The sequence below is a fragment of the Littorina saxatilis genome, linkage group LG3, assembly GCF_037325665.1.
Source record: "Littorina saxatilis isolate snail1 linkage group LG3, US_GU_Lsax_2.0, whole genome shotgun sequence".
NCBI lineage: Eukaryota > Metazoa > Mollusca > Gastropoda > Littorinimorpha > Littorinidae > Littorina > Littorina saxatilis.
This window is the reverse complement of record NC_090247.1, coordinates 43,368,047-43,382,269: the sequence shown is the minus strand read 5'-3', so window position 1 is coordinate 43,382,269 and position 14,223 is coordinate 43,368,047. Positions and strand designations below refer to the sequence as shown.

The 14,223-nt window shown below is 49.3% G+C and overlaps 1 protein-coding gene and 1 non-coding gene across 2 annotated transcripts in view; both read left to right on the top strand.

Annotated features, from left to right (window-relative positions):
- The first annotated feature begins 216 nt into the window (after positions 1–216).
- The window catches only part of LOC138962445 (exostosin-2-like), a 33,775-nt gene continuing 19,768 nt past the window's right edge, over positions 217–14,223 (top strand). The window contains exons 1-6 of the mRNA XM_070334255.1: positions 217–336; positions 643–1,286; positions 1,759–1,965; positions 2,995–3,190; positions 5,894–6,033; positions 13,974–14,199. Coding sequence (XP_070190356.1) covers positions 775–1,286; positions 1,759–1,965; positions 2,995–3,190; positions 5,894–6,033; positions 13,974–14,199 — 1,281 coding nt within the window. The 5' untranslated portion in view covers positions 217–336; positions 643–774. The remainder of the gene's footprint in view (positions 337–642; positions 1,287–1,758; positions 1,966–2,994; positions 3,191–5,893; positions 6,034–13,973; positions 14,200–14,223) is intronic.
- On the top strand, positions 7,218–7,336 carry LOC138963345 (5S ribosomal RNA). The gene has a single exon (XR_011454809.1). It is a non-coding gene; the product is annotated as a 5S ribosomal RNA (ribosomal RNA).

Genomic DNA, 14,223 nt, shown 5'->3' with positions numbered 1-14,223 from the left:
TAGATAAGCAAGAGAGAGAGAGAGAGAGAGAGAGAGAGAGAGAGAGAGAGAGAGAGAGAGAGAGAGAGAGAGAGAGAGAGAGAGAGAGAGAGAGAGAGAGAGAGAGAGAGAGAGAGGGGGGGTTAAAGATAGAGCCGTATCCATTCTGCCACCTAATCGGATCCCTACTTTCAACGCTCTGATTGGACAAAATTCCCGTCAGCTCGGAATAGTTCTGGCGGAAGTCGCTGTGCTGTATGCAGACAGTCGAAAGGACAATCACACGAAAATCACAAACTTTTGATGGTTTTTTTTTCCTGAAATTAAGCTTAGTTTGGCAGTCTTGTACAGAAGAAGGTGAGGCTGAAATCATGTATGTTGTGGTCAGTGTATTTTACAATCGTTTGAATTACATTCGAAGGCAATAGCGAAAAGGAAAGTGGGAAAGTAGTGAGGTGTTAGTATGTACACAGTTTACTCTTTCAGTCTTTGAGCAAGCACTAAGCAGTGAATAGTTTTTGTTTTTCTTGCTGATTCTATCAATCCGAGTCTTAGAGTGTATGTGTGTGTGTCCAAATGCTGGATGTATGTTGTGTGCTGTTGTTGTTCTTTTCTCTTGATTATGGTCACATCGTTTGTATTCTCTGTTTCCACGATTTCCAGGAGTGCTAACAGAAAGATGCCATCTGAGGCATCAACATCATGGCAAGAAAATGGAGCAGCCCAACGCTAGTGTCTTCGTAACAACTTGATCCCAAAGGAGTTGAAGAGGATAGACCTTTCCTGATATCAACGATGATGCCTCGTGCAAGACGTCGATTTGGGTCTTTCCCATATCCTACGTACTTGGTCTTTGGTGGAATCGCAGTTGTGTTTCTCACTCTGACAGCAGTGTGTCTGTCTGTGTGGCCAGCAGATGATGGAGGGGAAGATTCAATTCATCGTTTCCCACGGCACTTAGAGACAGACGAAATAGTTCACATTACAACAGACAATAAGGAGGGAACAGCAAGAAACGCCTCATGTACATTTCACACGTGTGTTAATGTTTACCACTGTGGTTACAATGATGAAACCAAGATCAGCGTTTATATCTATCCTATCAAAGACTATGTCAATGAGAAAGGGGAACCTGTTGTGACAAGCATGTCACGAGAGTTTGCACATGTACTGCAGGCCATTGTAGACAGTCCATTCTACACTAACGATCCTGAGACAGCGTGCATGTTTGTTCCTTCGTTGGATCTGCTGAACCAAAATAATATCTTTACCAAGGATATTGGAAAAGTACTGGCTTCTCTGCCCTGGTGGGTGACGTTTTCATTTTCTTACAATAAATGGCAAAGCAGGTTCTTGTAGCGGTATAATGCACCATTTCGTAATAATACTACCCAACCAAGTGCATGATCACTCTGGAAGTTCTGTACAGCATCGTACAGGACAAGCAAAAAGCTCTCGCAACAATCGGTCAATAACCATGGCAAGGAGAAAATAAAGCAGAAAGTTCTGCTTTGAGATTATTTTGTTTTAAATCAACGGAGATGCAAACTTTCATGTATTTGACTTCAGTTTATTATCTTTTTTATATGGTTTCTTTTCTGGGTGTACTAAAGTCTGTGAGGTTTTAGTTACCTCTGTGGAACACTGATGAGTTATTAGTGATTGCGTTTAGTTCCACATACAAATTTGGCAAATGGTATTTACATCATTTAGCAAAAGGATAATACCATGGCCCGTAGTGTTTAAATTTATTTTGATAACAATGTTGTGTGTTGACAGGTGGAACAATGGAACCAATCACCTCCTCTTTAACATGCTCCCTGGGACTTCACCAGACTATGCTCCATACCTGGAAGCAGACACGGGTAATGCCATCGTGGCAGGTGGCGGTTTCAGCTCTGTGTCGTACAGGCGTACCTTTGACGTGGCTGTACCTGTCTACAACCCCCTGGTCAGGGATGTTGCGCTCCCTGAAAAGTCCTACCTGTAAGTGCTAGACTTTGTGTTTGATGCAAGAATGTGTTTTGTGTGTGTTATCATGTGTGAACTGCCTATGTTTTGATGGGTTGACGAAGGTGCAGCTCCCACAAAAGTATCCCACAAAACCTTCCTTACAGTTACATCCTCAAAAATCTCAGAGAGAGAGAGAAAAAAAAAGAACTTAATGAAGTATGTGATTGTTGCTGATCAAGGTGGAGACAGATTCATTAGGGCTAAAAAAAAAATAAGTGTGGTTACGGTAACCCGACCTACCCTATTTTTAGGGGCCGACCCTATAAGTTTTTTTTACATTTGTAAAAAAAAACCCACAAAAAACACAAAAAACGAGTGCAGAAAACGCAATGAAAGCAAAAGCGCTCGAGTCGCACACTTATTTCCCTGTCAAGTAGGTTTAATTTGTACACATTAGAAAAAAAAGTTAAAAAAAAAAAAGTGATTGCCTACCTTCCTACCCTATTTTTTTTGGCTATGTTACCTTAACCACACTTTTTTTTTTTTTGCCTTATGTAGTTCTTTTCTTTTATGATGACTGTTTGTGAATATTGTTTATGGTGTCAAAAGTATTCGTAATCGTAGAACTAGAAGTCATTTAAGATTTTATCATTCTACGTTCAACACACTAGCGTGCATGAATTCTTGTTTGACATGTATTCACTTGCTTAGAGAGCTGATGGTATCTTATTTCAGAATTAATTTAATGAGTCTGTGTTCAACATTCTCATATTCATAAAAGCTGTCAGTGTCATAAGTGCTGATTCAATAGATGAGTTTCAGAAATAACTCTGTGTCAGGTTTGCATAGGTTCTGAAAGAGTGAGTACCCTCTTGCTTGTCACTGGCCGATAACGTCACGTGGGAGATAATGTCATGTGGGGAAACTTTCCCACGTGACATTACAGGCCAGTCGCTAGCAAGAGGGCGTGTCTGAAAAACGTGCACAGGAAGCACATGGCAAATTTTGTCTACACAGAATTATTTCCGGAATTCGTCTATTACAGTGCATTTTTGTTTGCAGAGAGGGTCGTCAGTGGCTAATAGTATCGTCCCAGCTGGGTCTCCACAAGGAATACAAGGCTGTTCTTCAAGATCTGCAGCGCCTTCACCCCAGTCAGTTCCTGCTCCTCGACACCTGTCCTGGAGACCAGAAACCATGGAACTACAGCCGACGTTGTCATGGCACTAAAGAGTACAAATACCCTGAGGTCCTCCAGGTAAAGTTCTACAAATGAAGCACACTAGAGCAAAATGCAACACGTAGGAAGAGGAGAAGACCTGGGCTGAGTGATACGCACGAGAACGTTACTAACCGGGTGGGAGCCAGCCGCGGTGACGGATTTGTTAAAACAATAAAAGTAAGATTTGCTGTGATTTCAACGAATCAGACCCCGCGGTTTGTTATCACCCGGTTGGGTGGCACCCACTTTGGCTTCGTGCCCCTCAGCCCTGCTGTTTTCACAAAAGTTGGCTAATGATTCCACTGAACTGCCTGTTAATTCTTTCAGAGAATACAAGTGCACATCCATTAGGACCCCGCCCTTTTTGTTGAAGTGACAACCATAATATGTACATTTGGCAGTAATACTTCCAGTTGCATAATATCAAACAACACAGTCAGTCATGGACATCTCAGGGGAGAATGATCGGGTTTTTGATGAAGATATAGGCATTACATGTCTACTCTTCAACTGCTTGTCATACAGGTGTTATTGTTTGAAAAAATAAATAGTTTCGTGTCAAATTCAGAAACTCAGTCAATACCCGCTATTACGAGTTAGTCGTGTGACAGAGAGTTTTCTTGCACACGAGACTGTAGATGTCTCACGACGGCGTAGCCGAAGTGAGACAGCAGCAGTCGAGTGTGCAAGAAAACTCTCTGACACACGACTAACTCGTAATAGCGATTATGTCTCACAGCATAGGCATAGAAAGACGGAAATGAGTTATTGGGGACGAAATAACAGGCACAAAACCAGACTGAAAAACACAATTGCCCTTTTACACATACCCTACACACGCATGCGCGCAGAAAATAGATTCAATGCGTTTCGTGTCTTTTCTGGTTGAATGCATTCAACAAAGTATCAACCAACGTTTCTGAATCTTTCAATGAAAAAAGATAAACTTATTTTGAACCAAACAGCCTATACCAACGAAAGCTAAACACACAAACGCACATGCGCACTAACAGTAACACAGATTGAATGCAAAGCGCGAACGAACACAGAGGATTTTTGTGGGTCAGGTCGTGGAAAAGTCCACCCGAAATGTTCCACAGGGGAACTGGTTGTGTTTGTATTGTTTATTTTCTCACAGTGATGTTGATGGTTTTTACAGTGTCGTTTTGAAAGAATATTTTCTGAATTTGGGGCACACTTTTGACTTTTGGTTCGTTTATCTCGTCGAAGTAACATTCGAGTGTTTCTAAATCAAAACCTTCCAACACTGCTGGTGCAGATTAGACCTGCGTGCGTGTTAGAGCTGAAGACGAAGTCTCAATCGCCAAAGCGTCACCTATCTGTAGGTCCTGAGCATCGGATGTACGTTGATACGTGGTGAGATCCGCACGGAACTGTCAGTCTATGCAACTTTTCCTAGTCACAGGTGTAAGGTTCGATTTTTTCTTTGAAATTTCGTCCTCTGTGTACGTAGCAAAGCGTTTCGCCATTTTCGTTTTTCGTTGCAGACGACGATAGTGAAAGTAGTACCTATGGTTTTGTTTTGACCTTTCGTATTCAGGGTTCTTAATTGAAGCTTGGTAAAGGGAGCTTGTCGTGTAAGTGGAAAGTTGACGAAGCTTTTGAAAACAGAAATTGAATGAAGAAGAAAATGTGGCTTTCAGTTATACAGGAGAACGGGGTTGGTGTTATTCTTTTTCCGTCAAACACGAAGTACACAGATAAAACGTGGTTGACTGACCAAGGCCTGTTGGCACACTATTCAGAATGCACAACAAAATGTAACAACACTTTGATACTCATTTTTCTACGTTCGTGATCACTTGAAATGAATACTGAAAACATAAGTGTTTAAGGTAGTGACTGAATGTATGTGAAGGTAAACATTTTCAGAAATAAATGCATGATCAAAATAATTGATTTCGGCATCAAAGCGTGTAACATACCATCTTGCACACGTTTGCTTTAGTAGTGGCAAAGAAGGAATGCATGTGACATTGTCTGCTTCAGTAGAAAGGTTCAACTCACGCATTCCGGAAATAACTAAGTTTTTATGGGCTGCTGAGAGTTTCTTTTCTTGGAAAAAAGATGGCAAATAAATCAATGTGACAAAATAGGGCGATCATTATCGAGGCGCAGCAGCCTTTGGGATAAGACCTCGGCCTCCCAACGAAGGATGTGGGTTTGAATCCCATCCGCACCTGGTGGGTTAAGAATGGCGATTTTTTCCAATCTCCCAGGTCAACTTATGGGCAGACCTCTAAGTGCCTTATCCCCCTTTGTGTGTACATGCAAGCACAAGACCAAGTGCTCACAGAAAAGATCATGTTATCCATGTCAGAAGTCAGTGGGTTATGGAAACACGAAAATACCAAGTATGCGTCCCGTGAAAGTGGTGTATGGCTGCCTAAATGGTTAAAACGGTCTTACACATACAAATCATGGGAGTTTCAGCCCATGAATGATGAAGAAAGAGATTATCGAGTGGCGTTTCTTTCACATGCTTGTTGACAATGTGTAGAAACACACCGCTTGTAAGAGATTGGCGTACATTGTCACGCGGATTTGTTTGCTCTCTTTTTCCAAGGAAAAGTAACCCTTTGCAGCCCATACAAGCTTGATATAGTTATTTCCAGAATTCATCTGTTGAGCCTTTCCACTGCAGGAGATTTTGACTGAGTTTCTGAATGCCACATTCAACATTGTCTTCTGTAATAATAAATATTCATGGTTTTTCAGGAAGCAACGTTTTGCTTGGTGATCCGCGGAGCAAGACTGGGATCTCCAAGCCTGAGTGACGCTCTAATGGCTGGCTGCATACCCATCGTTGTGGCCGATAGCTATGTCATGCCCTTCTCTGAAGTCATAGATTGGATCAGGTTGGTTGTGATTCTTCTGTCGTGTGTGTAACATGCTGAATTTTTCAAGAGGGAGAAATATGAAATAAAGATTGAGCTGTGCTTGCTTTCTTTCTGAAAGAAAAGTCAAGGGGAGCTAACCAAATCATAGATAGCTTTTCTGGTTCTATTCAACTGACTGCTGAAAATATACCGACGCACTAACCAAAGGTTTTTGTCAATATAACACTTACCTCGACAGTACTATTCTTGCACATTATCTATTATAGGCCGAAAAAATTGGACAAAACGCTGAGTGGGTACAATTATCTCCCATAACCATGCGCCACCGTGGATCCCAAGCACTGTCCGAGTGCTTCCCCCTTACAGGATGTAGGTGGCGCGTCCTCTTTCTTTTTTCGCGCGTGTCAGACCGGCTGTGTTTCTGCTACGCTCCCGGATTATTTTGGACTAAGAGGCTTCTTTTCTGTGTGGACTATCACCTGTTGGATTATTGTGTGTTATTCCACTTCTGGCTTGAGGCTACGTTGTGTTTCCTTCAACTTGTGCCTCCGTTTTTGTGTGGCGGACTCGGCGTGCCTCCCGTCCTACTTCGTGGTGACCGGTCGTCTGCTTCTCGTTTCGCCGCATTCACTTGAGTATTGACCTAAATTTTCTTTGAATTTTGTTAATTCTCGGTCTTTAAGGGTACGTACAGGGCGAGGTAGGATGTCTCGTCCTGTTTTGGGCTCTGGTTCTACGGAACCAGAGTCTGCCGGGGGCAACCCTTCTCCGGGCGCCCAGCGTCATGTTTTACGCACGGAGAAGGGGATCTTTCGGCGCTCCGACTCTCCCTCCCCAAACGCTTTGCGTTTGCGGCGAGGGAGGGCGGAGAAAGCCTGTTTGAGCAAGCTCAATGCGAGCTTGCTCAAACAGGCTGGGCTTGAGCCTGGGACTTCGGGCGGGGCTGCGCTGTCGAAGGTTCGGGGAAGGTCGAGGGGAAAGAAAAGCTTCTTTCTCCTTCTCCTTCAGTGGAACAAGCTTCCCCCCCTTCGACGCCGTTGTCCGGCCCTCAGTCTCAGGCTTCAGCTCCTCCCGGTTTCAAGCCTGGGGGGAAGGTTTCCTTCTCCTCCCTGGCTCGAATCCGGGGGCAGGTCGATTCCCAACCCTCTTTGGGGGTTGGTGAATCCGATCTAGGGGCTACTGGAGAGACTCAGGTTTTGACAGCCAACGGCCATTCCACGTTGTAAACACCGGTTCTCGTCCGACCACCGAAGTTAAGCAACGTCGGGCCCGGTTAGTACTTGGATGGGTGACCGCCTGGGAACACCGGGTGCAGTTGGCATTAAAATCTTCCTTTTCCGGTGCCTCTCCTGTGCCCTCCTCGGTTTCCACCGCTGTGGAAGCCAGGAGGGACACGGGTCCTCCTCTGAACTCCCTCGCTGGGTCGTCTGCTGCTGTTTCGACAGTAGTTTCGGCCCCCTGGGGGGGGAGATCGGAGGAGATGACGGGGTCTCTGAATTCCCTCCCCGCTGGGGTTGGGATGCGAATTGACCCCGTTCAGGGCGGTCCTGTGGGGGCAGGGGTTTCAGGCTTCGTGCCTACGACCACTGCTACTACGGTTCCCTCTGACGTCCGTGTGACTGGTGGCTGTCCCTCTATGAAACGCTCCGGCCGACTAGTTACTGGACGTGGAGGTGTTCGACAGAACGTGGTACTTCTGTCGAATGGTCAGGGCGACGGGAACATTGTTTCTGTTGCTCAGACCGACACCTCCGACCGGACCGTCTTGACCCCACGCCATTCCTTAGCGTCTGGTGTTCGGGTGACGGATGGTCCGGACCAAGGGTCCGGAACGTTCCAGGCTTACGGGTCGGGATCGAACCGGACCCACGGGTCCCGACTGGACTTGACCTCCGGGTTTGGTCCGGACGGGACCCATGGTACGGGACCGTACCGGACCTTAGGGTCCGGTGCGGGACAGTACCTCTGGCCCTTGCCGGACCCCCGGACCTACGGGTCCGGATGGTACGGTACGGGACCAGTGGTTCGGTCGGGACCGGACCACCCGACCACCTCTGTTGGTCTGGGTGGTCTGGCACCGAACCGGAACACACCGGACCACCGGACCTACGGGTCCGGATGGTACGGTACCGGACCAGTGGTCCGGTCGGGGCCGGACCACACGACCACCTCTGTTGGTCCGGGTGGTCTGGCACCGAACCGGACCATGCCGGACCTACGGGTCCGGATGGTACGGTATGTCCACGTCCGACCGAGCCACCCGAACACTTCTGTGGGTACGGATGGTTCGGTACCGAACGGGACCTCCGGATGCTACGGGACCGGACCGAACCTACGGGTTCGGATGGTCCGGTACCGGACCAGTGGTCCGGTCCGAACCGGACCACCCGACCACCTCTGTTGGTCCGGATGGTCTGTCACCGAACCGGACCATACCGGACCTACGGGTCCGGATGGTACGGTAGGTCCACGTCCGGACCGAACCACCCGAACACTTCTGTGGGTACGGATGGTTCGGTGCCGTACGGGACCTCCGGATGGTACGGGACCGGACCACAGGACCGGAACACCGGACCACCCTATCGGATCGGTCCGGACCACCCGACCACCTCTGTTGGTCCGGATGGTCTGGCACCGAACCGGACCTACGGGTCCGGATGGTACGGTATGTCCACGTTGGGACCGAGCCGCCCGAACACTTCTGTGGGTACGGGTGGTTCGGTGCCGAACGGGACCTCCGGATGGTGCGGGACCGGACCGGACCTACGGGTCCGGATGGTCCGGTACTGGACCGGTGGTCCGGTCCGGACCGGACCACCCGACCACCTCTGTTGGTCCGGATGGTCTGGCACCGGACCATACCGGACCACCGGACTTACGGGTCCGGATGGTACGGTGTGTCCACGTCCGGACCGAACCACCCGAACACTTCTGTGGGTACGGATGGTTCGGTGCCGAACGGGACCTCCGGATGGTACGGTTGGTCCACGCCCGGACCGAGCCACCCGAACACTTCTGTGCGTACGGATGGTTCGGTGCCGAACAGGACCTCCGGATGGTACCGGACCTACGGGTCCGGACCTACGGGTCCGGATGGCCTGGTGTCGGACCACCCGACCACCTCTGTTGGTCTGGATGGTCTGGCACCGAACCGGACCATACCGGACCACGGGTCCGGATGGTACGGTATGTCCACGTCCGGACCTAACCACCCGAACACTTCTGTGGGTACGATGGTTCGGTGCCGAACGGGACCTCCGGCACCGGACCGGAACACCGGACCACCCTACCGGACCGGATCGGCACCCCCGACCGGACCGGACCATTTCTTTTCTGATCAGACCCGATGGGTTCCTGTTCAGTCTATAAATGGCGGGGGTTCGTTGGCTGGGCTGACCCAACAGTCGCAGGGTTGTTGTTTTTCTCCCCCTTCGGCTGCTGGAGACGTTTCGTCTTTGGGGCAGGGGTCTTCGCGGCCTCTTGCTTCTGTGGGCGTTTCTTCACAGCCTGCTTCATCGCTTTCGGCTCTTCCCCCTCAAGCTCCCTACACTCCTGCTTTTGAGGAGTTGTCGGTAAGTGAAGAGGAGAGTGAGTCGGAGGACGATAGGGAGGAGGATCAGGGTCGCCCTGAGGTTAACACTGATCCTCTACCCTTGCCGGTTTCTGATGGAACTTCCGAAGCTATGCTTCGTACTTTGCAACAGTACATGACAGACATCACGCGGCGTCTTGACGTCACGGATGCCTCTCTTAAGCGTCTGTCGTCTAGTGTTGACACACAGGACCTGGACCCGGGGTCTGAGGACGAGAGGCAGGAGGCTCGTCCTCGCACAGCTAGAAGGACGTTTGAACAGTTTCAGGACGTCCTTCCCTGAGACGCCCTCTCGTCCTTTGAGTCCGCTTCGGCCCGGGCGCGGGAGGCTCACGCCGCGTCTGCCGGCGGCTCGTTTTATGAACGATCCGTCCGCCGGCAATTCGCGTTCCACCCTAGTCTTAGTGCCACGGTGGAAGCGGCAGCACATCGCCTGAGGAGTACAGATTCACGTGCAAACGCGACCTATGTTCCTCGGGAGGACGCGGGTTCAGTGCCATGCTTTCCTTCGGGAGGCGCACCTCCACTGTTTCCTCGTGTCCAATCTGTTTCGTCCCTCCCTTTTCCCTTTGACTCTCGAACTCTCACTTTCCAGACTTCGAGTGTTTAGGGTGGGGCTGACGGTGATGTGTTCGTTGGGGAGGTGCCTTCGGTCAAGAAGGTGGAACTGAGCTCTGCTTCGTTCCACAATCTTGAGGCCACCGTTTCTTCCACAGTCGAGGCCCAATCACAGGCCTTGACATGGATGAGCACGCTGTCCACACTGTTGGACCCTCCCGATCGGGCAGAGTCCGATTCCACTCGGGTCCTTGACACGGTTCGAGTGGATCGGGCTTTGCATGCCGTGCGATCGTGCGTGACGTCTGCGGCAGAATTGGCCATTGGAACACGGGTCCACTTTATTGGCCCTGTTCCGTGATCATTTTCTGCCTACTTCTATAGTGCCTCCGGATATGAGGAAGAGTCTGAGGAACACGTTTCTTCAGCCTTCTTCCCTCATTCATCCGGACACTGTTCGTTCTGTGGTGGAGTCCACACGCCAGAGGAACACTGATTCTCTGATGGTTGGCCTCGCTGCTTCGGCGACGGCGGCGGGGAGTAAGAGAAGTGCTACAGTCACCTCCAGCTCCCAGCCTCAGAAGAAGAAGAAGAAGCCAGTTTCACTGCCTCCTTCTTCCTCCTCTTAGGCGCCTGTTGCGTTCCCAAGCAAGACGAAGGGTGCTCAGACAGGTAAGGGGAAGCAGCACCACCAGGGGGGGTGGTCGCAAGCCTGCGCCTGCCCGCCAGCAGAATTTTCAGTGAGTCCCGGCCCTACGTTGACGCCCCCTCAAGTTGCCCCTCTTTCGTCCGTCGGTTCCCTTTTTCGGGCCCGCGGCATGTGGGGCAGACTGGTCTCCAACCAGTTTTTCTTCAGGGTGGTGTGGTCGGGGTTTTCTCTACCGCTGTCGTCACAACCTCCATTGTCCGCTCTACCCTGGACGTTCCCCCCTCCTCGAGACCCTGCCAGATGGCAGGCTCTTCAGGACGAGGTGAACTCGTTGGTCGAGAAGAAGGCGGTCTACCCCCTTTCTCAGCCTTCTCCAGGGTTCTGCTCCCGCCTGTTCACCGTCCCCAAAAAGGACGGCCGGTTCAGGCCGGTGTTGGACCTCTCCACCTTGAACTTGTACCTTCACAGGTGCAAGTTCAAGATGGAAACCCCTTCGTCGGTCCGGTTGGCCATCCGGCCAAACGATTGGGCCATGTCTGGGACCTCCAGGATGCTTACTTCCACATCCTGGTGGCCCCGGGGTACCGACATCTGCTCCGGTTCGTTTGGGAGGGCACAGTGTTCGAGTTTCGGGCCCTCCCATTCGGCCTGTCCTTGGCCCCTCTGATTTTCAACGGGGACAACAACACCACATGCTTAGCTTACCTTCGCCACCAGGGGGGCACCAATTCTCGGTCCCTCTCCCTGTTGGCGGAGGAGATTCTGCTCTGGTGCCAGACCAATCAGGTCCGGATGTCAGTCCAGTTCGTTCCGGGGAAACTGAACGCCCTGGTCGACATTCTCAGTCGGGGCGATCAGGTTCTCTCCACAGAATGGACCATCGCTCACAACGTTCTACAGCGTCTGTGGGCAAGGTGGGACCGTCCTCTGATCGATCGGTTCGCAACTCGATTCAGCGCTCGGCTTCCCAGGTACGTCAGCCCCTTTCGAGACATGAATGCGTTCCACTTGGACGCATTCACTCTCTTGTGGAGGCTCCTCGATGCTTACACCTATCCCCCGACATCTCTGATTCCGAGGGTGCTGGCAAAATATCTGCAGGAACGACCAAGACTGATTTTGGTCGCGCCTTACTGGCCAACAGCTCTGTGGTTTCCAGATCTTCGCGGTCTCACCCACGTAGACCCTCTACCTCTGGATCTGGACGGGGGAGGTCTGCTCCAGCCTCGATCATGCCTCCCTCATCCACGTCCAGAGAGTCTGTGCTTGACCGCATGGCTCTTGTGCGCTCCAAACTGCTTGCACTAGGATTGCACAAGAGTTCAGTAGAGTTTTCCTTGAACGCTAAGAGGCGATCAACTAATCAGCTCTACGACTTACGCTGGAGAGCTTGGGCCACCTTCGCCTTGTCCAAGGGGATAAAGCCGCTTTATCCCTCAACACAGGACTTGGCCAACTTCCTGGTGGAAGTGTATCAAAAGAAGAGTCTTTCTTCTAAGACTCTTCTTGGATACAGATCTGCCATCGCTTCCACGATTGCGGCCGCTACTGGTCGCAGATCTGAACACTTGATCAGGTCCTCCCTCATCGCTAATGTCCTTTCGGGTATTAGCAATGCAGCGGTGTCTAAACCTCGGGTTTCATTTCCCAAGGGGGATGTCTTTCTGGTCCTCAAACTCCTGCGTAGCAATGAGTTTGAACCCCTGGCAGGCATCAGTATCAAGTTGCTGATTTTTAAGACTAATTGTTCCTCATCGCTTTAGCCACTTGCCGTAGACTCAGTGGTATTCAAGCTTTGAGTGGCCTGGACTTTGACCTTGAGTTCACCACACAGCAGTGGTTGCCAGCATGGTCACGTCAGTCTAAGATATGTTTCTTGGGTATATTTTCTTTTACGGTAGTACTGTTCGAAAATTGCCTGGGTATCTTAATCCTTGGATTTAAGTGATTTTGATTAAGGAGTTTAATACTCTACATATCACCCTCACACCACTCTGGTATTCTGTGCAAGAATAGTACTGTCGAGGTAAGTGTTATATTGACTGTAAGGCTTCTTTTTAAGCCTACTGTCTATATGATACTTACCGAGACAGTACTATTAGAGTTTCCCTCCCGCCTCCCCTCTTGATATGTTATGGGCTTTTTGAGGGTCTGCAGCTCATAAAGAAAGAGGACGCGCCACCTACATCCTGTAAGGGGGAAGCACTCGGACAGTGCTTGGGATCCACGGTGGCGCATGGTTATGGGAGATAATTGTACCCACTCAGCGTTTTGTCCAATTTTTTCGGCCTATAATAGATAATGTGCAAGAATAGTACTGTCTCGGTAAGTATCATATAGACAGTAGGCTTAAAAAGAAGCCTTACATTTTGTCGGGACAACAGGTTTAAGATAGTGTGGTTTTTCTTGCATCCTATCATTGAGAATCAAACATAATTATAACAAATGTATAGCAAGAATTGACAAGTTGAAAGAGAAGGTAGGAAAAGAGAAACTCAATGACAGTTGTTACTTCAACTCAACATGAGCTTTTTAACAAACTTTTCTATCAGGGCTAGTTTTAAAAGTTTTGTCTCAAAATTTAGGGATAGAAATCTGAAAATCTCTGGCATATGGGTTAATACTTTATTTAACAGTCTTTTACTTGAAAGTACAGCATGTTATGTCCTGGTTTAACTACTTGTTGTGACAGATTGACTCAATGACTGATCTCTGTGAGAGCCAGGATTAGTTTTTCAGAGGAAGTTGTTGTTTATTTTTTGTGAGTACCTGTGGGTTCACTGTTTTTGCCTGTATATTTTAAGTTCTCCTCTGATGAAAGAACTCTGTTGGGAACAGCTAAAAGTGTTCCTACATTGTGGGTGGCTTGTCATGACAGGTATGTTTTGGTCAAGATGATAGACAAAGGCACACAAAATGTCCTATATTGAGAGTTGTCCTCTCACTGTGAAGAGGCCTCACATATTATCTACCGCAATTCAAAGAGGAATGGGTCACGTGAGAGCGAATGCGAGAATGCGTCACTGAAGGAATGGATTCCGTTATCCCTGTCCTCTCTACATTGTGGTTGATAAAACAACAATTAGACTTCACTTACTCAGGTAAGCGCATCATAATTTTGCAATTACAGGTACATTCTTAAAACTGACATGTTTTCAGGGCGTCGGTACAGGTGCGTGAGGATGACCTGAGCAAGCTGATGGGGGTGGTGGGGAACTACAGCGTGGATCGCGTGCACACCATGCGGCGTCAGATCCGCTTCCTCTACCGCACCTACCTGCAGTCCATGGCCAAGATCACCATGACGACGCTGCAGGTGCTCAACAGTCGCATCTTCCCCTATGCCGCTCCCTCCTACAGCCACTGGAATGAGCCGCCCGATGTGGTCAGTAGAACGAGAAGATGGGCA